General features: G+C 43.2%; 1 protein-coding gene across 4 annotated transcripts in view; it reads left to right on the top strand.

Annotated features, from left to right (window-relative positions):
- Positions 1-25,880, top strand: part of RPTOR (regulatory associated protein of MTOR complex 1) — a 347,367-nt gene that overhangs the window by 166,532 nt on the left and 154,955 nt on the right. For all 4 annotated transcript variants that reach the window (XM_073798118.1, XM_033847372.2, XM_033847375.2 and 1 more), the window contains exons 5-6: positions 8,247-8,393; positions 23,821-23,996. In XM_073798118.1, coding sequence (XP_073654219.1) covers positions 8,247-8,393; positions 23,821-23,996 — 323 coding nt within the window. The remainder of the gene's footprint in view (positions 1-8,246; positions 8,394-23,820; positions 23,997-25,880) is intronic.

Here is a 25,880-nt window from a genome sequence, read left to right as displayed (position 1 = left end):
CTATTATAAAAGACTATCAGGGCTTCCCTGGTGGCGCAGTGGTTGAGAGTCCACCTGCCGATGCAGGGGACACGGGTTCATGCCCTGGTCCGGGAAGATCCCACATGCCACGGAGCGGCTGGGCCCGTGGGCCATGGCCGCTGAGCCTGCGTGTCTGGAGCCAGTGCTCCGCAGTGGGAGAGGCCACAGCAGTGAGAGGCCCACATACCGCAAAAAAAAAAAAAGACTATCAATCACTCCGATTCAGTTAACAGAACACTGCACCCAATGCCCACAGAACGCACATTGTCCCGGGCAGGTGGACCACTCACCAAGAAAGGCCTGTGCTGGGTCACAGAAATGTCATAATAAAGTTTGAAGGATTGAAATCATTCAGAGTCTATTCTCTGGCCACAGAATCTGAAATTGTAGGCTAGCTGGAAAATCCTCAAATATTTGGAAATTAAATGACACATGTATGAAAAAAGGTATCACAAGGGATAATAAAAATAATTCAAACTAAACAATAATGAAAAGACGACTTGTTAAAATTTGTAGGATACAGCTAAAGCAGTGCTTGTATAAAAATGTATAGCTTTATTAAATCCTTATACAGAAGGGAAGAAAAGCTTAAAATAAAAATCTAAATATCTACCTTAAGAAACTAGGAAATGTTGAGCAACGTAAACTCAAGGGAAGTAGAAGGAAGAAGTAATAAAGAGCACAAATCAGTAAAATAGAGAACAGGTGGTAGAGAAAGTTAGAGCTAAAATTTGGTTTTTGGAAAACATCTGTAAAATTGACAAGTCTTTGGCTAGGTAGCAAGAAAAAAGAAGATACAATCAACATTTAGGAATGAAAGGGGATATCGCCACATATCCTGTAGACATTGAAAAGATAGGGAATGTTAATAATGTTATACCAATACATTTAATAACTTAAATTAGATGGAAAATGCCTTTTAAAATACAGCTTTCTGAAAGCGACCCAAAATGAAATAGAAAATCTGAATAGCCCTAGATCAATCAAAGAAATTGAATTCACAGTTAAAAACCTTCTTACATGTTGACTCATGGATAAATGGATATTTTTATGTAAGTATCATCTTATCATCAAAGTGTTTCCTGATCACTATATGTAAAGTGTTAAATCATAGATGGAAAAAGGGAAGTGTTCTTCATGATGCATGGGAAGTACAGTTTACACCAAAACTGGAAAGTGAATGTTTTCTGTTTCCATCAACATTTGCACTGTCTGCACCAGGGGTTCTCAAAGTACAGGTCCCAGACCAGTAGCAGCAGTATTCTTGGAATTTATAATACATGCAGATTATCAGACCCCACCCAAGACTTATGGAAGCCTATTCTGGGGAGGGGCCCAGGTATCTGCATTTTAGCGAGCCCTCTAGGCCATTCTGATGCACTCTCATTTGAGAATCCTTCCTCCATAAATCTGGTTTTCAAATATAGGACATCTGAGAAGTCAGTTAAGATATGGTCTAAGGTTTTACGTCTCAGCATCAAGAAAACAATATTTTTTAAAAACTTTAAAGCTCTTATAAAGAGATAGCCCAAAGTTTTCTATCACTTCTCCTGAAGAAAGAGAATTTTTACTGATGGTCTTCAGCTATTGCAAGCAAACACAAAAGTGCTAGAAAGGTCAAGTTTACAATAAAATTAACAGCTTTTTTTGGAGAGGGGGACAACTGCTGTATTCTCAATATGGATAAAGTAACAATTACAACAAATGTTAAATGTGGTCTGGCACAAATATTGCTTTTAAAAAATCACAAATACATCTTTTTGATAATAGCACATTTAAAAACCTTTATGATCCATCTTTCAACAGACTCAGTAATGAACTATATACTAAATCAGAATAAGAGGCATCTATTTGATAGTGATGCACAGTTTTTCCAAACCAATAAATTCTATTATTTAAATAACATTTATTTAGCATTACTCATAAGGTAAACAATTATTGAACTGTAGTAAAGGAAAGGCAGAGAAAGTATCAGCAAAGCCAATAAACCTTCAGCCTTAAGGATTTTAAGGGACTAGGAGTTTGCTTGTGACTTAAACCCTGCAGTGTTTGGTTCACAAGTACCATTGCCCCATACCTAACATCTCTGGGCCATCACCTCCCAATACCGGTTCCTTCAGAAGGAAGATGAATCTTCTGCTTACCCATGCTCCTCTGCTCTCCTCGGAGGACAGCTGTATGCAGACGCCCTTACTGTCCAGGGAAAGCCAGGATGACACATCCAGATATGCCTGTGGTTCCTGTCTGTGAGGTCAGAGGAAGCATGCATCCTTGGGGGCTTTACCGGAAAGCCCTTAGGAGGATGCCATTTTACTATGGCTAAGACTTCTGACTCACATTCTGAGCTCTTTGGCAGAAGATGTACAGACCTTCCTAAACTTACAGTGGGGTTATGCCCCATAAACCCATCATGGTTGAAAATACCAAAAGCTGAAAACACCTGTGCTACACCTAACCTACCAAACATCATAGCTGAGCCTCGCCTACCTCAGACATGCTCAGAACACTTACGTTAGCCTGCAGTTGGGTGGAATCATCTAACACAGAGACTATTTTATAATAAAGTATTGACTGTCTCATGTAATTTTTATTGAATACTATACTGACAGTGAAAAACAGAACAGTTGTCTGGGTACAGGATGGTTGTAAGTGTATCAATTGTTCACCCTCGTGATTTCGGGCTGACTGGGGGCTGTGCTCGCTGCCACTGCCCAGCATCATGAGAGAGGATCAGACCGCATGTCGCTAGCCTGGGAAAGAACAACATTCAAAGTATGGTTTCTACTGAATGTGTGTTGCTTTGCACCATGTAAAATCAAAGACTATAAGTTGAACCATCGGGAGTCAGGGACTGTCTGAACTTAGAATCTGCTCGGAGATGGAGAGTTGCTTCCTAGGAGGTCGCCGGCTTTACCTGGAGAACAAAGTGCCCTTCCTCCGAGCTCCTGTCCCAGGGCTCAGTGCTTGGCTGCCTCTGTGGTTGACTCAGCTGTGATGACAGTCTGATGAAGCATGTGGCTTTTTTTTTTTTTGATGTTTAATATAACCTGACAGATAAAGTAGAGTGTAATGAATAAATTATTTAAAACCTATTTCTATGTTGGAAATGAAAACATGGCCTTGAGTATGTTTTTTCAAGAGAAAGGAAAGACGCTTTGATTAGGAATTCTCTGTGCTCATAGTTTTTGGTGGGGGGAGAAACCAAACCATTGCCTGAAAGGCTGTGGAGTGTTTCTGGGAGCCTTCAGTGCGTGGGGGACTTCGACTTCTCCAGCTTGCGTAGGTTGGTTCAGCCTAGAAGACACAGGGATAATTGCACGGGGTGGAAACAGTTGCACTTCAGGTGTTGTTTCTGTTCTGTTCACTCGCTGCAGCACCAGGGCTGTCATCCTGCAGGCCTCCCTTTGCAGGTTTGCAGGACCGTGATTCTGGCCCGAAGCTTGACAAACTCCCCAGGATCCTTCTGAGATGGGAAATGAGATCCACCTGCTCGTGTTCCAATAAGGATTCGTTCTCAAAGGCCATTTTCCTCCATATGGTTTAATAGAGTTGATTTTGTATCCCTAAGGAAAACAGACTTCCAAGTTTCACGGGCTTACTAAACTACAGATATACAGCTACTGCTTTAAATGAAATCATCTCTCCTCAAAGGCTTTGGTTCTCACCAGGGGAGGTTCCCCCACAGGGTGCGTTTGGCAGTGTCCAGAGACCTTTTTGGTTGTCACAACTGGGCAGAGAGGGGGAAGTGCTGTTGGCAGGGCTGCTGCCAAGCCTGATGCAGTGCCCGGGATGAGCCCCACACTGACTGACCAGCCTCAAACGTCCACAGTGCTGGGGGTGTCTGCACTTCAGCCACAGAGGCCCTTGCTGCTCAGAGGCTGCCACCCACCATGCAGCCCATCTGTGTGGAGGTGTGGGTCCAAGCCATTTTCTGTGGCTGAGCATCCCTGTGGACGGTATTAGGTGCCAGACCCTCTCACAACTAAAAATCATGAGGCTAAAGACCAATTCCGAAAGCTCCTTGTATGCTGCCCCTTGGACAAGCATTAGAAAATGGAGGTGCTTCTGCCCTCCAGTGGGACTGGGTGGCTGACAACTCCACTTGAACCATTTCCGTGGCAGCCAGTGGCACAGGGAATGAAAGGGAAAACCCTTAACGAGTTTCCTGATGGATTAGTGCTTTATTATTTTAATGAGTCACCATTAATTACCTTTGTGTCTCAGAAATTTAGAAAGTAACTTTTGATTTGGGGGAAATATAAAAATTACATTTTAGTTCAAAAGGCCAGACCTCAAAACACAGTTAAAATGTATTTTATTGCGTGCTGCTTTGCTGCCTTTGGGGCCTTCTGGGGCTGTACCTAGAAGGCAGCAAAGATGACAGCATCGCCCTTTTCCAGCAGTCACTTGGATGACGTGGTGGCAGGAATGGGGTCAGAACTGCCCCAGCCGTATTCGGCCGCTCCTCACTGAGCTAGAACCTTGTGGGAAGCAGATAAACAGCAGAGTGTGGCTGGCATATAAAAATGTGATGATTTCCCAGGCTGGTGCTAAAATCCTTTCTCCTCTCAGTGTAAGGGTGTCCCTGCCCAATTAAAGGGTTCCTTTTGGCCCTTTTCTCCCCCATAGCAGTGGGGGCTGCAGGTGAACAAGGGGAGGGATGCTGCTGGGCAGAGGGCCGGAGAGGAGCGCTCTTCCCTGCTGGGCCCAGGGAGGCGCTGACTTGTGTCCTGCTCTGTCCAATGCAGCATGTGCTGAAGCCTTTTTACTTGTGCAGATAACGTGTAATGCCTGCTCATTATGAAACACTGACTGAACGTAAAGTATGTTATAGTGAACCCTGGAGCTTACCCTTTTCCTTCCTCCTTTTAATAGTTGTGTGCATTTTGTCTTTTAAAAAAATACAAGTAATTTCTATTCTAAAAGGTTCCAAGAGAACAGAAGTTTTAAAAGAAATAGATATGACACTTTCTTACCACCCCACACCCCTGTCACCTCCCCAGTCAGAGAATGCAGTCCTTAGCAGTCCTGTGTTCTTCTTTCAGCACCATTTATAGGACCTTTCACTCAGCATGTTTCTGCTGAGTCCTCATTTCATTCAGCTTAAGTGCTGGGCATGTGGTGCTTTACACACAAAACAGGATATTATATGTGAGATTCTAAGACTTGCATTTTTAAAATCATGACAAGCCTCTGACATCTCTCCATGTCAGTGCATATAAATAACCTTGCATGGTGTTCCATAACGTGGGTGTATGGGCCCCCTTTGCTTAATGATCCCTTCATATTGGATATATTAGGATCCAAGATTGGTTGTGATAGTCCCTGTGGGCCGTCTGGGACTGCTGTGGCATCGTCATGACATGGGGCCCAGGCCCCTTCCATCACACAGCTCTGTTGTCCCCCTGCTTATGTCTTCTGCCATGTTCACTCCTCCTGGGAAGGGAAAGAGGGCGGCACTTATAATTTAGACACATTTCTGATCATGTCCCATTGGCCAGAATTGGGCTGCAAGATCAGACTTAGCTGCAAAGGAAACTGGGAACTGTGCTCAGCTAAACTTGCATTGAGGATGAAGAGGGGAAAAATAGATGTTAGACTGGCAGTCTTTTCCACAGTAGCATGTAGACAGCTTACAGGTTTTTACCAGTGAAAGTATTATACATCCTTGTATGTACATTTCTGTACAAATGCAAGTATTTCTATAGGATGGACACCTAGAAGTCAAAGGTATGTACAGTAAAAATTTTAAGAACCACCCAAATTGCCTTCCAAAAATAGCTTCCTCAATTTATACTCGCACCAACGATAAGCCAGCACCCTGTTGAACATTGTGGTCAGCATGGGGTATTATTCATACTTAAAACTTCTTTCCAGTTTGCTGGATGAAGATAGGTAGATGGATGATTCTCATTGTAATTTGCATTTCCATGATTAATCGAGAGCGTGAAACTTTCATAGTTGTTGATCATTCATGTTTCTTCCGTGAATTGCCTGTGTGAAGCTTTTGCCTATTGTATATTGTTTTTGTTGTTTTGTCTTTGTTGATCTGCAGCAGAAGCTTATATACACACACACATTCTAAATATAAAGCCTATGTCACATATGTTGTACCTACTTTCTTCTTAAATTGCTTGTCACAGGTATGTGTTTTTATCAGAATTATATAATTTTTACATTGCTCTATTTTTCTTTAACGTTTCTAGGTTCTATGTGTTTAAGAAGGTCTTTCTTACACCAAAATAAATTTTTAAATCTTTTATTCTGCTTTTGTATTTATTTTTAAAATCTGTCCTGATTGTGTGTGGAATCTCAGATGGCAATATTGAATGGTTAGTTGGATTTTACAAGTATCACTTGTCGAATTGTTCATTCTTTCTTCGCTGAGTTAAAATGCCACCTTCATTACAGTTATATATGTGGCTCTGTTCCTGGGCTTTCCCTCCTGTTGATTTGTTTGTCTCGCCTTCCCCAGTACCATCCTGTAATTACCATAGATTTATAGTGTATTTAATATCTGCTAGCGTGAGTCCTCACTCATTATTCCTTCTTTACAATTTTTTTTGTGTTGTGCTATTCTTATACCTTTCTCTTCAGCATTAACTTTAGAATCAGCTTGTCAGATTCCATTAAGGAAACCCCTGATGGTATTTTGATTGGGCACTGCCTTTATAGATTCATTAGGGAAGAACTGCCGTCTTTAGAATCCTTCTGTGAGAGTTTACTTAGAGCATATCCAAGTGTTCTCTTACTCGTGCAGTGACGAAGAACAAGACACCAGGTGATGGCAGTTTAGCAAGGTGAAATGGCACAGCGTAAGCAGAGGGTGGTCCCCTCGTGGTAGAGATGTCTGCAGCCCCACCACACCTGTGCTGTCGGCACATCCTCCCCGTCTGGGATGGGACTTGCATCTGGTGACGTGTGTGCATATCAAGACGGCCTCTGCCGCCACCACCTTGATGACAGTCTTCTCCAGGCCTGGTTTGGTCTTTCTGTCTTCTGTTCCTTTTCCCCTTTGCATTAGAAACAATCCTCTTGGCAATACCAGAGGCAATGTTTGTGGCTTAGCTTTGAGGAAACACAGTCACCTTTACTGTAAGTGCACAGAATTGATTTCTGCTAGAGTGTCACTACTTAAACTGTTGGTGCCTGAGGAAGGATAAATAAGTGATGGCGTTCTATGCAGAAGAATTGCTTAAAAATGTTACCTTTGGGGCTTCCCTGGTGGTGCAGTGGTTGAGAGTCCGCCTGCTGTTGCAGGGGACACGGGTTCGTGCCCCGGTCTGCAAAGATCCCACATGCCGCGGAGCGGCTGGGCCCGTGAGCCATGGCTGCTGAGCCTGAGCGTCCGGAGCCTGTGCTCCGCAATGGGAGAGGCCACAACAGTGAGAGGCCCGCGTACCGCAAAAAAAAAAAAAAGAAAAATGTTACCTTTGAGTGAGGATTTTAGTCATTTCTCTGGTGAGATGAGGACCATTCCTCTCTATGTTTACCAGTAATAGCTGGAGTGTTTTCAAGTACTGAAGAGTACAGTGTGTCCAGAAAAATATTTCACTTAGCAGATTCATGCTAATATGTTATTGTTCTGTGATTTGAAAAAAAAATTATGGAGCCAAATCTATTTGTACTCCTTCAATGTGATCTAAATCATCTAGAGGATAAAGTGCTTATGGGTAGCTCTGAAATTAAAGGGGCAAGAGGGAAAAACATGCACATTTGAGGACCCGATCAACTTTTCTGAGCTCATCTTCTTTATAATCGAGGAGCGTGTTCTGCTGTATAAGCCCAGAGAAGTTACAGAGTAAAGGGTGAGCAGGAATGGTGTGAAGTAGCATGCGTAGCCTTGGGATTTATAAGAGAAAGCTGTGGTTTGGCTGCAAGAGGGTGGGAGAGGAAGGGTGGGTGTGAAGGCCTCGTTGTGGGACACGTGGAGGGAAATCCCTCAGTGGAGTGAGTGCGCTCCCAGGGGGCAGCGAGAACTGAACAGGGGAGGAGAGGAGCTTGGGATTGAACTGTGCCACCGCCCGGTTCTACCTGATGAAACAGCGTGTGGGCAGATGGTGGGGAGGTTAGTTTGCTGCTGTTCACAGTGGGTAGAGATGGCAGCTCAGGAACGCTCTGTGCAGCGGGCCCCATGCATGGGACCCTCTTGGAGGTGCAGGTGCTGGTGAGCAGGCAGAGTTCGCCATGTGTGAGTCACAAACATGCACTGTTTTCTTTTCCAGAACTACACTCAGTACATCCCCCTGTCTATATATGACCTGCAGACATGGATGGGCAGCCCCTCCATATTCGTCTACGACTGCTCCAACGCTGGTCTCATTGTCAAGTCCTTCAAACAGTTTGCCCTGCAGAGGGAGCAGGAGCTGGAGGTGAGGCCCTGAACACACTGGGCGGTGGGGGTGGCCATGGGGGACTATTGGCCTGGAGCTGTGGTTTTGTTTCTTTGGGTGGGGCAGGCTCAGAGTGCTCAGCGCAAGGTGGTGGGGTCCACGACAAAGAACTTGGAAAGGACTCAGGACAAGCTCTTGGGCTTATTTTTACACCTCGTTTTACCCAGCATCATTTTTAATCCGAATTTTAATTAAGCGATAAAATTAATAGAGTTGAATTGTGCTTCAGTGGGCTCTGCCTTCGAGATAAATGTGAAAATAAAGCAGACACATTTATTTTCGGAGAAATGGACCCCTGTCTGGGCACAGTCTTCAGTTCCACCCGCATCTTAGTTATTGCCCTCATTTTTTTGTCTTTTGTGTTGGAAAAAACCCCTACTACGCTAAATACAGAAAACAAAACAGCTACAGCTGCCGTTGGTGCCTTCCATTTAAAGAACTGGAGAGCCTGTGTAGTGCTCTGATCGTGAAGAAACGTTTTACTTGGTTGTTTTAATTAATATTTGATGTTTGAATTAAACAGTGACTTCTAAAGAGAAACTGAAGAGGCACTTTCAGTTAAGAGGCCTCCATCCTATGGCCTGCACAAGAGTGAGAATAAAATATTCTGCAGCCTCCAGGGGGTCATGAATTCCAACTGGTTGCAGTGCAGGAAATTCTCAATTCAGGAACAGAAATGGCACTGAGTACATGTTTCCTCAAGCCTTTTTGGGTCTATCCAATTTTAATGTATTGTTATGTTTTTCACATTTCATCAGAGGATATTGCTGAAATAATCAGCAATAAAATTTGAAATTCTACTTGGGAGAACTTAACATGTCATACAGTTAATTTATAAATATTTTATAAATTAAAATGTTTATAAATTAAGCCCTTATGCAGAACTTTGCACCAGAGTGACTGATAAATTACCCTTTATCCCAGTGCCACAAGTTGTTATTGTTATTATTATTATTTGCATTCTAGAATAAGAGAAGGGAAAGGTCAAGTTTTATATCATTAAATTTTTACCTTGCTTTTAGGCATTTCATCTAAGTTTATCCAAGGGATAGGTTATCTTATGAGTGCTAAAAACTCAAAGCACCAAGAGGTAATTGCTTTTCCTCGCATCAAGTAATAAATCTTGAAAAAATATTTTTTTTGTTTTCCATTTAAAATGTGTAAATAAAAATGCCAAAGAATCCAGCCTGATATTTATCCCCAACTTATGAGCTTCAGGGTGATTAAGGAAAGACCAATACATCCGCCTTTGTTAATTAAAACATGTTAAATAGGGCTTCGCTGGTGGCACAGTGGTTGAGAGTCCGCCTGCCCATGCAGGGGACACGGGGTTAGTGCCCCGGTCCGGGAAGATCCCACATGCTGCGCAGCGGCTGGGCCCGTGAGCCATGGCCACTGAGCCTGCGCGTCCGGAGCCTGTGCTCCGCAACGGGAGAGGCCACAGTAGTGAGAGGCCCGCGTACTTCAAAAAAAAACAAAAAACAAAAAAAACATGTTAAATATAGTCCCTCTCCCACCCTTCTCAGCAGAAGACAAGCATTTCCCTCTTATGCTCTAGCACTTGGAGTATCTGCTCTGTCGGTTCTGTAAATGTTCTCTGTATGTTGCCAAGGATTAATCAGCCTAAGAAACTGTTCATTTCATTGAATGCGACAAAAAAGTTTTCCATGCATCTTTTTGGGGTGAGGAGGGAAATGTTTAATTGACTAATTCCTAATGGAGGAGAATAAATGAAAAATATGTTATCTGAAGTGGCAAATAGATGGCAATGTAAAGTTATACCATATGTTTTATAATTAGCTCTGACTTTTATCTTCATTCTTTTCTTAATTACAGTGCAGATAAGTCTTACGGTTTTCCATTACACTTACTATTATTGGCTGTTGTTCAGCTGGTCTCTTGCATCAACAGCGGAAATTAAAATGATAAAATTGGCTCCCAGCTAATATCTTAATGTTCATGTTAGTTATTATTTTTATCTGCTGTAGAAACAGCAATCCTGTGTGGCCTCTTAGGTTTATTCTTTTAAAAAATTCTTTCCCTGTCTGCAGTTGGCCAGATTCTTTGTAAATTTATGATACATTTTAACACTTTTATTGGGTAGATGATAACATGAAACTGAAAAAAACTGGCGGGTAAAATGGTTTGTGCCAGAGTTTAAAAAATAAAGAGGGTAAAAATGATTAAATATAATGCAAGAAAATAGTTACCTGGACCAGAAAGCCTCCAAGTAATAAACATTAACACAAATATGAGTGACATAAATTTTAAGAGAGGGTTATCAGCTTTCATATTCTTGGACTTCCATCTCAAAGGAATACTGCAGGTGAAGTAGAAGATGCCTCCATGAAAGCATGGCATAAATTATTGCACACAATTGAAACTTCATCATAGCCAGGAAAAATGCATGTCTGTCCCTCAGTAATGGTCTCTACATTTTTCCTTGTGTCATATTTGCTTTGTAATTTGAAAACTAAGGAAAGTCTTCAGTTCTCTCTGCTTTCCATGTTTTTTTTTTAAGATAAATTTTTTGTGTGTGTGTGTGTGTGCGGTACGTGGACCTCTCACTGTTGTGACCTCTTCCGTTGTGGAGCATAGGCTCCAGATGCGCAGGCTCAGCGGCCATGGCTCACAGGCCCAGCCGCTCCGCAGCATGTGGGATCCTCCCAGACCGGGGCACGAACCCGTGTCCCCTGCATCAGCAGGCGGACTCTCAACCACTGCGCCACCAGGGAAGCCCTAAGATAAATATTTTTATTTTTACTAAATTAGTATATGCCATGATTTTAAAAATTAAATAGTACCAAGGGTTTATAATGAATGAAATATGCCCTGGCCCACACCTCCTTGGCCAAGACTCTGCTACTATAGGGAACCTATTTTAACTGTTTATATTTCTAGTTCCTCTATGAGTATCTCTATAAATGTAAATAATATGCTTATACTACTACTGCTTGATTCATAAATTTTAGATTATCAGGCTTTCTGCTACTGTATAAACCAAAAACAGAGTTGCCATTAGTAAGTTCTATTTAAAGAATTGGAGAAATTATATAGAACTTTGATAGTAAAGAGACATGTTACATAGTTTTAAGTCATATTTGTTGTTTGTATTAAATTGTGAATTCTAAAGAGAAATTGAAGAGGGTGAGTCACTAACTGCCCCCTCCTGTTTCCCCACTGCAATTTAGTTGTGTCACTACATTTGGATTCCCTATACTTTGTAACCTTTGCAATTTGAAATAATACCCTGACGTTTTTATTTCTAGTTTCGTCAGTAATCAGTACTATCCTCTGGCTTTAGGTTCTTAGCTTCCTTGGACTTTCTTTTACCTCTGGACCTTTCCAACTTCTGTCATCTGCACTTTTATGATTATTCTCCAGTCTCTGACCATAATTAAGTCCCCATGCTTTGTGTATGAGTTGATTCTAAAATATGACAAATATTAAACTTCAACTCCCTGATTATGACCATGTAAATATTGTTCATTGAATGGCTAAATAGGGTGCTATGCTTTCCATTTTTATAACAGTTTTTGTTTCTTTGATTTTCCTGAAGATTTTCTCTTTTCTTATTGAATTAGATCTTTAACATTTCCTCAGTTCCTAAATTTGCAAGGGTAGTATTGAATCTCAGAATATACCTCTTCCCAAAGTTTCTTCTTTCCCAGCTCTCCACTGCCTACTTCAATCAGCTGTTCTAAATGGGCCTGCTCCAAAGCTGTCATCCTGGGATTTCTCCTTATCACTCTCCTGGAAGCATCCACTGTTTTCTAGATCCCACCTCTGTCTCTTCCTCAGTTTTCTCCTTTGTTCTGCTAGGGCAAATCCTCAAATAACAACCCAAGAACTGATGTATGGGAGTAATTTTTCTCAGGCTTTAAGTGTTTGCATTTGGACTGCTTTTAGCTGAAAGTAATGAAAAATCTCACTATTGCTTTCTAAACAAGTAACAGTTTGTCATTTTTGCTAAGATCTCTGAGGCAAATGATTTAATTATTCAGCAGTACCATTAGGGACCCAGGCTGTTTTTAATCTCTACACTCTGATGTTTTATCTTGATGGTTACAGTACATTCTTCCACGTTGAGCCTGGATGAGGTGGGGACAGGGCAGAGCTATCACATTTGTCTCTCTTGTTAGGAAAGCAAGTGCAGATATGAGACCCTTATGTCTCATTAGCTAAAGCTGGGTCATATGCGATGTGCCCCGCCCCTCATAGTTGGGGCAGGGGGTGGCAAAAGGGAGTGGAGTTGGGATGAGTACTGGTCTGTCTGACAGTGAGTGTCAGCTATATTGCATGTGTTATTGTCTTCATTTTGTCCACATGCATTATGGACAGTTTGGGTATGGAATTTTAGGCTGTTTTCACTAAACTATATCACCCTTACTTCTTGCAATAGATGAGAAGGTGGCCTTGTTGTAGCCATAACCAAGAATTCATGATAAAAGCCAGAGAAGGAGTATTTATATCCACAGTACACGGTATATATGTTGAGAGAGAAAGAGAGAATTCAGATTTCTTTTTTTTTTTTTGCAACAGCTTTTATCTTGGTTATAAAATCTTTGTAACTAGAAGAGGAGACTAAATCTTCAGTGGATTCTCTTTGAAATAGTCTTTATTAAGTTTTATCCATTAGTTCTACTTCCATTGAATATTTCCCACGGGCAGTTATGATTCTTCCCTTCACTGAAGACAGCAATGAAGCAGGGGTCAAATCTCGGCCTTTTCCTCTTTTTCTTTGGAGGCAGGGAGGTGAGTTGGTGTCTGGTGGTGGGAACAGGATTGCCTTTCTTTTACAGAGACTGATGGGGCTGAGCTGTATCCCAGTAAGACTTGATCCTCAGCACGATCATCCTCGTTGGTGTAGGATGGGAGCCCAGATAGTTTCTCGGTGGCAGCCACAGCGGTGGTGGGACAATTTCTTACCCCAAGGATGGTCGACATGCTTTGAGGGAGTCTGTTGTTGAGGTTCAGGCCATCACTCTGGTGGCACCATTCTCTCCTCTTACTGCCTGTTTGTACTTGGCAAGGCTTTTCTCATGATGCCTCCAAATGAATCACGTTTTGTTTTGTTTTTTGTTTTGTTTTTTTTTGTTTTTTTTTTTTGGCTGCACCGCGTGGCGTGCAGGTTCTTAGTCCCCTGACCAGGGATTGAACCCATGCCCCCTGCAGTGGAAGCAAGGAGTCTTAACCACTGGACCGCCAGGGCAGTTCCGCGAATCATGTTTTGATCTGACAATCTGTAAACTTCCTTGTGTGACCCACTCCTGCTGGCTCCAGCAGTAGCATCCAGCAGCTCAGGACCTTGTCCAGCAGATACTCATTTTCACAGAAACAGGCTTGGTCCTGCAGCATCACTGGATTCGCAGTGACTTAACCACCCTATTTTCCGTTTGAAATCCTGTATTCGACTTGATATTTATGACACATTATTCTCATGTATTCATCAGTGTGGCTAAATTTTATGCCAAGTGTTTAAACTAATTGTAACAGAAATGACTAACATCAGAATCTTCAGGTTTCTTCAAAAAATGTCAAATGTGCATCCCATAGAACTAGAGAATTCATATTTGGAAACCTGTGGTTCCTTTGCTACTGTTGTAGATAGCACGTTGTGTGGATGTCTGTGGAATTCGAAAATATTGGGCTGACCAAAAAGTTTGTTTGGGTTTTTCCGTAACATCTTATGGAAAAACCCAAACGAAGCTTTTGGCCAACCCAACAGAAGTCGACGCTCTGTGTTAAGGTTAATATTTGTAGTGTTACAATGTCTGTCTGTGATTTTTGAATATCACATGTTAATTCTAAGGTTATCTTTAGAAAGGTATGTGTCTTGGATGACTGCTTACTAAATGGAGTTTGTGTGTGTGAATTTGTGAACATTCTCCGTGGACTTGCTGTCGGGGTGTTCACGCTACAAAACAGGGGTCCACGGTGCTGATTCTACACGGAGCTCAGGCTTGTCCGTCTCTAGCTTTCACGTTATAATTTTTTTCATGTCTCCATTCTTTCTCTTCTATAGCTTCATAGTTACCATTTGTAGGTAGTAGGGAAACAGGAAGTCTGTTATGTGATAATCTTATTTATTTTCTCTTTACTTTTTAAATGATATTAATTTGAAGGGAAGCTACCCATTGTTGCTGTGTGCCCATGGCGGGGAAGGCAGGTGGCTTCCTGGGGCAACCTTGCTCACAGTGCGGAGAGCATTCTACCTCTGGGAGCCGGTGACGACACTAGCCACCCTAGTTTTCCCCAGACACATCAGTAACTCTCTTTAAAGAAGAATACCACCACGTGCTTCCTGGGGAGGGGTGGCTGTGGTGGTTGCAGGACACCTGGCTTCGGGCACAAGGGCGAGCAGGGGGCTGTCCTGATGGTAGGTCTTCAGGGGAGCCTCGCCATCCTGCTGCGCCACCCCCGGCTTCAGCGGTGAACCACCTTCCCCGCTTGCTTCTCTGCACACACTCTGTGCAGGTCCATGCCCTTTTCTTTAATAAAGGCGGGCCAAGTTCACCCCTCTGTACCTTATACTCTATGTATAGCAAGCTATATAGCAAGCTGTAACAATTCGTAAGAGTGAATATTTTCAAAACAAATATCAATAAGAAACCTATTATGTAGTTGAAACACTCCCTCCATAGCACACACACATTTGTAATTTAAGGAGAAATGCTACCATTTCCACTGTTTATAGGAGAGTAAGTGGGGGTAAACCTGTAAACAAATACAGCAGAAATCCCTTTCATTGGGCTGCACACAGCCACCCAGAGCACCCGGCTGGAGAAAATAAAGCCATGATGGAAATGAAGAGTGGAATGGGAGGCTGGTCCTCCGAGTGCTCTGGGAGCTGACGTGCTAACCAGAAAGTGGAAGGGGTCACAGAAACACGCTGATGAGAAAAGCAGCCTCTAGAAGATCAGGACCCTTACCGCCACTGAGAGCTGGTGAGAGAGGAGGGGGCCGTGCAAGATGGAGAGGCAGCATCAGGGGAGGCCAGAACACCTGACGGCCTTAGCTGATGGACACTACCTACTACCGCCTTTTATTTGTGCGACCCTTTGTGGTTTGCAGAGCACTTTTTACATTTAGTCCAGTCATCAGCCTGTGCAACAGAGGATGGTACATAAGCAGTCTCCAGAGTCTTTGCTACTATGCACCTGTGAACAATCCCTTCTGCAGTTTGTACCAGGAGATCCAGTTTTTTTCTGTTGGCACCTTTTACTATTCCTAGTCCTGGAATTTGAAAGCTTTGGGTGAAAGAAAAGTGATTTCGCTGCATTAAAAATTCAGGAACTCTCATCTCTTGTCTGTAGATTAAATGAAATCCACAGACAAGCAAATTGTATTATTAATACAGTCAACTTTCAGGGTATAACTAAAATTCTACTTCCCTGAGCCTGAAATCTTTCTCAGCTGACCTCATATAGCAAATTTTTATGCAGTTAATTTGACAATTAATTATGTATTGTCTTGCAGTATCTCTTCTATTGGCATTGTCAGCTGTATTTAAGTCTGTTATGTAAACCTATCAAGGATGCTTCATATGAAGTAGTTGCTTAGTAATTATTTATGGATTTGGTCTCATAAATAACTGTACATTTGAATAAACTACCTTTAGTTGTCTTCCTTAGATGTATCTATGATTCACTGAATATGTTTAATCTTTGGTTGATTTGTATGAAATGTAAAAAGAAACAAAGTAAAAATTATTCACCCAAATCCATGAATATAGTATACTTTTTGCAGCCATCATAAAACTGGGAGCTTCTTCAAGTTAAGTCTTAGAATTTAATTTTTTTTCCTAATTTCGTCTATTTTAAAATATGCCAGAAATTGCTTAATGTCCTGGACCCCAGATCATGACCAACACCCTGGGATATCGTGAGGGTACTGTGGTTCCCAGCAGGACCCATCTGCATGGTCCTGCTTGCTATCACAGGAGGACCTCTCCTCCATCAGCCAGAGGCTATGGAGGTAATGGCCCGATGTTCTCTCACAAAGGATCTGTGGTAGCACAGACCATGGTGTTTCTGGTGGCAACCAGAAAAATGGCAGCACTAAACTGGGTGATCACAGAGCCATGCATGGGGAGAAGGGCAGGTGGGAAGTTACCAACCCACTTGAGGGGAGGGACAAGAAGGTAAGTGGGTTTTCTTAACACTGGGGTCAGAAGCAAGGAAAAGATATTAGTTCTCACTAGTCCTCCTCAACATTATACAATAAGACTTTTGCAATATGGCAAGGGAAAAAAACAGAAGGTATACAGACTGGGAAAAAGGAAATTAAGCTATCTTTTTTTGAAGATGAAACAGTTATATTTGTTGAATGTCAATCATAAAGATCTAATTGACAGTAACTGAACACTCCAACCAACAGCAGCAGCAAAATACACAAGTGTCCATAGAGCATCCATCAAGATATATCATATCCTGGGTCATAAAGCAAACCTCAACATATTTTAAATAAGTGAAACCACACAAGTGTGCTCTTTGACCATGGTAGAATCAACTAGAAGTCAGCGATAAAAAGACAACAGAAAAATCTCAGAAAAAAAAAGAACACGTAATTGATGGGTTAGAAGTCTCAAGGGAAATTAAAGAAAATACATTAACTGAATGAAAATGAATGTACATCAGAAAACTAAAAATAGAATTACCATATGATCCAGCAGTTCCACTCCTGGGCGTATATCCAGAAAAACTATAATTGAAAAAGATACATGTACCCCTATGTTCATAGCAGCACTATTCACAATAGCCAAGACATGGAAGCAACCTAAATGTCCATCGACAGATGAATGGATAAAGAAGATATGGTATATACATACAATGGAATACTACTCAGCCATAAAAACGAAGGAAATAATGCCATTTGCAGCAACATAGATGCAACTAGAGATTACCGTACTAAGTGAAGTAAGTCAGAAAGAGAAAGATAAATACCGTATGATGTCACTTATATGTGGAATCTAAAATATGACACAAATGAACCTATCTACGAAACAGAAACAGACTCATGGACATACGGAACAGACTTGTGGTTGCTAAGGGGGAGGGGGAAGGGGGAGGGATGGCGTAGGAGGTTGGGGTTAGCAGATGTAAGCTATTATATATAGAATGGATAAACAACAAGGTCCTACTGTATAGCACAGGGAACTATATTCAATATCCTATGATAAACCATAGTCAAAAAGAATATAAGAAAAAAATGTTTATATATATGTATAACTGAGTCACTTTGCTGTATAGCAGAAATGAATACGATGTTGTATATCAACTACACTTCAATTAAAAAATAAATAGAAAAAGAAAGGAAAATGAATGTACGACATGTCAGTACTGATAAGATGCAGCTAGGACTTCCCTGGTGGTGCAGTGGTTAAGAATTCACTTGCCATTGCAGGGGACATGGGTTCGATCCCTGGTCCGGGAAGATCCCACATGCCGTGGAGCAACTAAGCCCGTGTGCCACAACTACTGAGCCTGTGCTCTAGAGCCCATGCTCTGCAACAAGAGAAGCCACTGCAGTGAGAAGCCCACGCACCACAACAAAGAGTAGCCCCTGCTCACCGCAACTAGAGAAAGCCCGCGCACACTAACAAAGACCCAACGCAGCCAAAAATTAAAAAAAAAAAAAGATGCAGCTAAAGCAATTGAAAGGGAAATTTATAGCACTAGATCCTTATGCTAGAAAATAGGAAAAGTATCAAATTATAAGTTCCTCCCTGTATTAATCAATTTGGGCTACTGTAACAAAATACTACAGACTGGGTAGCTTCTAAACAACAGAAAGTTATTTCTCTCAGTTCTGGAGGCTGGACAGTCCAAGATCACAGTGCAGCTTGATCAGGTGAGGGCCCTTTTCCTAGTTTATGGCCAGGCCTTCTCGCTGTGTCCTCACATGGTAGAAGGGGTCAGAGAGCTCTCAGGCTGCTTTTGTAAGGACACTAATCCCATTCAGGAGGGCTTCACCCTCATGCATTAATCACCACCCAAAGGCCCCACCTTCTAGTACTATCACCTTTGAGGGTTAGGATTTCAACATGTGAATTTTGGGGGAACACAAACATTCAGACCATAGCACTACCTCAAGAAACTAGAAAAGCAGAGCAAAATAACCCCAAAGCAATCAGAAGAAAGAAAATGATGATAAGAACAGAAATCATTGAAATGTAAAACAGAAAAAGAGAAAACTCCATGAAACAAAAAGCTGATTCTCAGGAATAATCAATAAAATGGATAAATCTCTAGCAAGACTAACGAACATAGAAGGAGAAGATTCAGGATCGTACAGCCATTGAAAGAATAATAAGGGAATAACATGAACAACTTTACATTCGTGAATTTGACAACTTCAAAGAAATGGACCAATTCCTCTAAAACCACAAACTACCAAATCCACCCAAGATGAAATAGATAATGTGAGTGGTCAAGAAATTAAATTTGTAATTTAAAAGTTCCTGAAAGGAAATCTCCAGACTCAGCTAGTTTCACTAGAGAATTCTACCAAATATTTAAAGAATTAACACCAGTTTTACAGTCTCTTCCAGAAAATAGAACAGGGAGGAAACACTTCCCAATTCATTTTATGAGGTCATTATTACCCTGATGCCAAAATGGATACACATTACAAAAGAAAAAAAAAGCTGCAGACCTCTATCTCTCACAAACTTAGATGCAAAAGTCCTCAACAAAATAATAGCAAATCAGTTCTAGCAATCCATAAAAAGAATTATGTTCTATGACTGAGATTTATTCCAGGTATGCAAGTCTGGCTTAATATTCAAAAAAACCAGTTGATGTAATCCATCATACCAACAGACTAAAGAAGAACGATCATATGATCATATCAGTTGACACAAAGCTTTTGACAAAATCCATCACCTTTTCATGATTAAAAAAAACCTAACAAACCACCTCTTAGCAAATGAGGGCTAGAGGGGAACTTCTTCAGCTTGATAAAGAACATCTGTAAACCTACAGCTGTCATCATCCTTAATGGTAAGAGACCACGTTTTCCCCCTAAGGTCGGGAACAAGGCAAGGCTGTCCATTCTCACCATTCTTACTCAACATAGTACCGGAAGTTCTAGCCAGCACAATAAGGTAAGAAAAGGACATCATCAGTCACTAGGGAAACAAATCAAAACTACACTGAGGTGCACTTCACATCCACTAGGATGGGTAGAATAAAAAAGATAGATAATTACATGTCCTGGCCAGGATGTAGAGGAATTTGAACCCTCACACAGTGCTAGTGGGAAGGTAAAATGGTGCAGCCACCTTGGAAAACAGTCTGGCAGTTCCTCAAATGTTAAACTTGGAGCTGCAGACGACCCAGCAGTTCCACTCCTATGTTTATACCCAGGAGACTTGATGTGTCCACACAAAAACCTGTACACAGATGTTCACAGCAGCATTATTCACAGTAGCCCCCAATGGAAATTCTCTTCTTGATGTAAAGGATTGTGGAATTTTTTAGTATCTCCTTTTTTTTAGTTATCTAAGAGTAATAGTGGAGAAATTTGGTTATAATTTCTAATTAATCATCTTTACTGAGTTATAGAATGATTCTAGAGCATTTTAGAAAATGATTGCTAACAACTAAATGGCTTTAAAATAGTGGACGGTCCATTTAGGCAAACTCTCAGGATAATCATGTTCTTTAGCCGCCCTATAGGGGAAATATTGGGGGGGGGTTCTCGGTATGATTACAAGTCTTCCTCCAACAAAGACGACTCCTGCTCTCTTGGCCTAGATTTCATAGTTCCCAGCAATAGGTACCACTTCTTTTTAAATTACTATTTAATATTTGATATATATAGAATTATATAAATTATATATTAAAAATTACTACTGCCACTTTGTATCTGCTATTTTTAGTACAGTATCTGTCGCATGATAGATGCTCCATTAACAACTTTGAAATGAGCTGGGTAAGCAATACCTGATTCCTTTACAGATCTCAGTCTCTCTCTGAACTTTGTAAAAATGTCCATTGTAAGTAGGTGTTATTGAATTGAGAATAAAAATTGCTTTAAGCTAGAACTGGAATTATTACCAAGTAGATGTTATTTTCAGAAAGTCGCTTGGTAAAGGCTCCTCTGAAATAAATTATTATTGCCTTCATCTCTTTATCAAGATGTCTTGTATATGTATATGGAGAACAGAAGCGGCACAATGGCAGAGTTTCATTTAGAAAATGAGAGGTGTAGGTGCTCCCGCTGCAACCCCCACTCACCTCCAGCCGTGCTTCTGGAGCGGGTGGTTCCGGGCCTGTGTGAGCTGCTTGGCCAGCCTTCCCATGAGCTCTGAGTGCATGAGTGCCACGTTATCCACACGTGTGGAAGAGGTAGCAGATGTCTTTCTTGGATCTGGTTGCTGTGTATCACATCTGAAGATTTTTCTGGATCCTTCCCAAATCCTCCAGAAGGCTCTAGTGAGCTTTTTTTTTTTTTTTTTTTTTTTTTTGCGGTATGCGGGCCTCTCACCGTTGTGGCCTCTCCCGTTGCGGAGCACAGACTCCGGACGCGCAGGCTCAGCGGCCATGGCTTACGGGCCCAGCCGCTCCGCAGCATGTGGGATCCTCCTGGACCAGGGCACGAACCCGTGTCCCCTGCATCGGCAGGTGGACTCTCAACCACTGCACCACCAGGGAAGCCCTCTAGTGAGCTTTTAATGATTAAAGTTTTCCTGGTGTTTGAGCCTCTAGGTTGTCCAGGAGAAGCCCCTTTGGGTAAAAGTGCATCTGGGGTGTGCCCTTCAGGGTGAGTGGTGGCTCCCAGCTGGACCTGTTCTCTTCTCAGCCTGGGTGCCTTTGAAAAGTCCTCTGAATCACTGGTAGTTAGGTTTACATGCAAGCTGTTTCCAAAGACTAATTTCAATTAAAAGGTCAATATCTTAGATAAATACAAAACCAAAACAATATATTGGAAGTAGCTCATCTGTTGGGTTTTGTTTTGTTTTGTTTTTTTGTATTCCTGGGTTAGCAGCTTGAAAAATGAATCGTTGGTGGAATTGTTTGTCTTGAATGTCATTTTTTAAAAATGTTACTGATTCTAATTAACCCCAGCGCAGAGCTGTCATGTGCCCAGTGGTGACAACAGGTCCCATATGAGTCTGAGGGGACTATTATTGTGTGTTACCACACTTCAGATTATCTGCAGCCACATATAATGCTTTCTGCCAGTTTATACATCAGCATACTGCAAGGGGCTTAAGAAATAGAGGTTTCTATCAATGATCACTGTGAATTGGGAAATTTAGTTTCTAGTGGACTTACTTGGGATGAAGATGTTCCTGCATCGTCTCCCTGTCTCCTTGTGCCTCCTCTGCCTCAGGTACTTTGCAAGGCTCTGGGCCAAATGCTCGTGGACCACAAGGTGCAGCCCGAGGCAGACCTAACACAGAGGCACTGAGCAGATCGCTACCTGACAGCACCACCCGGCTGTGTCAGGGCTACGGGAGCGCTGCCTCCACAGAGGACAGGGCACAGACGTCCTGACATCAGCAGAAATGCCCTTAACCCACCGAGCACCCCACGTGGCTGCCAGGGCATGGGAACCCACCCCACCCCCGCCTCCCCCTGGGGGCCTGTGTCTAAGGCCGGCTTGGGAGAAAGGTGGCCTTGGTGTGACACACTGCTTCACTTCTGAGAGCCTGAGGCTGTAGAAGCTCAGTGACAGGCAACAGCAAAGATGGAAGGGCTGCAGCATTTGGGGGCTGTAGCCAGAGGACCTGCTCTTCGCTTCTCAGAAAGTAAATTTACTGTGGAAGCAGATTATAGACAGAGAAGTTAAAACTAGTAACCCACACCAACATTTAAGAATATTGAATCTTGGTTTTACATAAATGATTGTTTCTTCCTACATTGTTTCCTGTAATCATCACGTCTGTGCGCAGTTGTGGTAAGGCTTGCAAGAAGCATGTGCATTGGCTTCAGTCCCAGGCCACCTCTCCAATGCCCCTTTCACCGTTGAAGACTGTGCACTCTGTTCCCCTCCCGGAGCCTGACCCATTGCCGATGTCATCCTCCCTCCTGGGCTGGGGAGAACGCACTTCCACAGAGCACACAAGTCGAGACCACTTCCGGCAGGCTCCCCTGGCTCTGACACATCTGCAGCCTCTGCGTCTTTCCGTCTTTCCGCATGACTCAGGTCTGATAAGCCGCAGACCCACACGGCACCCAGACCCGACATCTTTCCTAGCGTGTTGTCACAGCAGACCTGGAAACTAATTTCCTGTGTGGAGCAGGTTGCTTCACTGGTGCTATTTTAGATTGTAGAGCTGGAGCCAAGGAAAGGATTAAAAGTGATTCTGCCTTCCCTTTTCTCTGTGCTTTAAAAAACCCACTCTGCTGATGGTTGTACAATGTGAGTGTACCTAACGCCACTGACCATACAAATAAAATGGGTAAGATGGTAACTTTCATATTATGTATATTTTGCCACAATAAAAAACCCCTTCCTCTAGAAATTGCAGTTTTTATTTAGTATTAAGTATACTAGAATTTGATTTGTATTCTGGATTTACTGTTCCTTCTATTAATAATCTGAAGAGGTTATTAATAGAAGTACTGCTTTTACTGCCTTCCATTTGAGAAGGTTTTATCAGCATTAATAATGACAACACTTTACATGTCGTAATCAATGTTAGGTATATATGAGTGAGCACAGCTTTGTGTGTATTTAACTTACAAAGTTCACCCGAGACTGCTGTTTGGAAAAGACCCTGCAGAGCACTCATGTTAGTGTCACAGGTGTGTGGTATAGATTCAGGAGGGTCCGGATGGGATGAGGGAGTGGAAAACGGCCCTCAGGCCAGGACCAGCTTCCCGTACTCATGACTAGGACTCGCCCGGTGACCGGCAGTTCACGTCATTTCTTGGGGTCTCTGTTTCCTCATTGTAGAAGGTTTTTAAAATTGGAAAGAAGACTTACCTCATGGGGATGTTGTAAAAAGCAAATGAAATAATAGCCAGTGTGAAAGAGACACAATCGTGCAGACATCGGGGATTATTAGTAAGGAGCAAAACCCGAGACACGTAAACATTCTTTTCAAGTTGGGAAACAAACGAGCAGCCGTCAGTGATTAAAATTATCCCTTCCTGCCCCATCTGTCCTCCTCAATGCCATCATCACCTGAAACCCCAGCCCCTGGTCTTCATGGAGCCCCGCCCCCTGGCGTTTATAACCCAGGAGTCCTTAAAAAGTGATTTGGGGCTGGAGCTTGTGGTCGACTCCAGGAGAGGATCTAGCAGCTGGGCCTCTCTCCAGAGGACTTGGCCAGGAACCCCCAAGCTTTAAGCCTCGGTTGATGGGTCCTTTCCTTCGTGTCACATTTCTGGCTCAGTCTCCAGTTGTGCGTGACAGTTAAGCTGCTCTCTTCCTTCCTGTCCCCCTGCAGGTCGCTGCTATTAACCCAAACCACCCACTGGCCCAGATGCCTTTGCCCCCATCCATGAAGAACTGCATTCAGCTGGCAGCCTGTGAGGCCAACGAGCTCCTGCCCATGATCCCCGACCTTCCAGCCGACCTATTCACGTCATGCCTCACCACCCCCATCAAAATCGCCCTGCGCTGGTAAGTGGCGCCCACCTCGACTCCCAGCAACCCCCTTGGGGTTTGCTGCAGGGACCCAAGGAATCTACCTGGGTCTTTTGGACCAAGTTACAGGTGTGAGCTCAGGACCCCAGGTGGATGCTGGGGTTTTCCTCTTGGGGTTCAGGATGCGCTGTCCCCCGGATCAGGTGCGTGTGTGGCTTCCAGGAGCACCCTCTCCATTTCGTGGCTAACTGTGGCTGTGCCCTCAGATAGTACCAATGTGGGTCATGCTGGAAAGTGGACTTCCTTTTGAAAAAAGAAAAGCCTTCATTAGTTATAGAATTCTTTGCTTGAGTTGAAGTAGAATCTTCCAGTTTATTCCCAGCAGTAAAAAATAATAATAATAATGATTTTTCTTCCTACCGCCACTCTTTTGAGAAGTTGAGAGCTCTTGCGAATATGACTGAGGAAATGTGTGGAATATTCCAAGACAGTAGGACCTGCATTTAAGACCCTCCATCACTGGCAGGACTCACAATGGAATGTGTGTGCTTCTTGTCTCCAAATCCAGTTTTCTCCCCTAGACCGTCTTGCTCTCTTTTAATATCTACTTTTCCCTTTTATATTTTGCTGGAACCCATATACATGGAGGTAAGTAGCTCTTGGTGAGGCACAGGCGGGACGGTGCAGCCGCGTGGGTTCACTGGACTCTGTGGAGGCGCCTTCCTCCGTTTCCTGCCGGGGTGTCCTAACAGCGCAGAGGCACAGGGTCCTGCTTCCTCCCCCACAGCCCTGGAGAAAGTGGGGAGACAAGCAAGGACTCTGGGGGCAACGACACAGTACTCAATCCCTCGGGAGGCCCCTCGGGTGACTACAGCCTGGGTTGGGGGTCCTGTGGTTGCCTTGAGCTGCTGGTTGGATGAGAACTTGGACTTGCAGCTTCACCTCTGTAGCAGCATCAGGTTGACCCACGGCACCTGAGTGAGGGCATCCACCTCCCACCCCAGCCCTCCCAAATCCCGGCTGTGGATCCCCCCAGGGAGAGGCCTCTTCTAACATGCCTGATCCCTAAGGAGCTAGTGGAGGAGGTGTCCCCCAGCTGCCGAGCTCACCCCCTGACTCAGCCAACTCATACAGGGCCTGACCGGGGCCATTCCCCACTGCACCCCACAAAGCATAGCACACATGGCAAAAGCAGACTCCAGGGGAGAGAGATGAGCTAGTCATCGTGCGAGGCAGGACTGTTGTCATGAAGCACAGTGCACGTGATGGGAGGTGAAGGGAGGAAGATGCTGGCTGGTAACAGAGTGAGACTACAACCTGGGGATGTTGAAAAGAACCACATAGAGATACAGGTGAGAGGACTATGGTGTTTGAAACAAAGGACACAGTGGACGGGATTCCTAGCGGGAGGGGTGGCTGCAGTCTGACTTAGCACATTGGGAGATTACAGCGAGGGGCTAGGCGCTGGGGAAGGCAGTAGGAGGAGAGAGACAGAAAACAGAAGAAGAGCAGGAGACACGGGGGAGATGGAAGCTCCCCCATGGAGAGAGAAGGGGAACGTGGCAGAGCTGGAAATACCTGAAGGTGATGCGGACACATTCTTCAGAACTGGAGAAAGCTCGAAGGATCTGAGAGGCTAGGGCTGATGGGAAGGGAGGGGAGTGGGGACCCAACCTCGGGGTGAGGCTGAGGCTGCACGGCAGCCACACCCACACTGCCTCTGAGCATCACTCCTTTCTTCGTGGCTGCGCTGCCCTTGACTGTAGGGCTTTTTGTTCTTTCATTTATAAGTGAGTTTTTCTATTTAACTCTCTGTACTCTGTGATTGCTGTTAGAAAAGGTTTATGGTGCCATTTAATGTGACCTCAGAAAGATCTCTGATTCAGATGACTCAGGAAGTTGTTCATTTTATTCATCGTC

The sequence above is a fragment of the Tursiops truncatus genome, chromosome 20, assembly GCF_011762595.2.
Source record: "Tursiops truncatus isolate mTurTru1 chromosome 20, mTurTru1.mat.Y, whole genome shotgun sequence".
NCBI lineage: Eukaryota > Metazoa > Chordata > Mammalia > Artiodactyla > Delphinidae > Tursiops > Tursiops truncatus.
The sequence above is the reverse complement of the archived record's forward strand: the minus strand, read 5'-3'. Positions and strand labels throughout refer to the sequence as shown.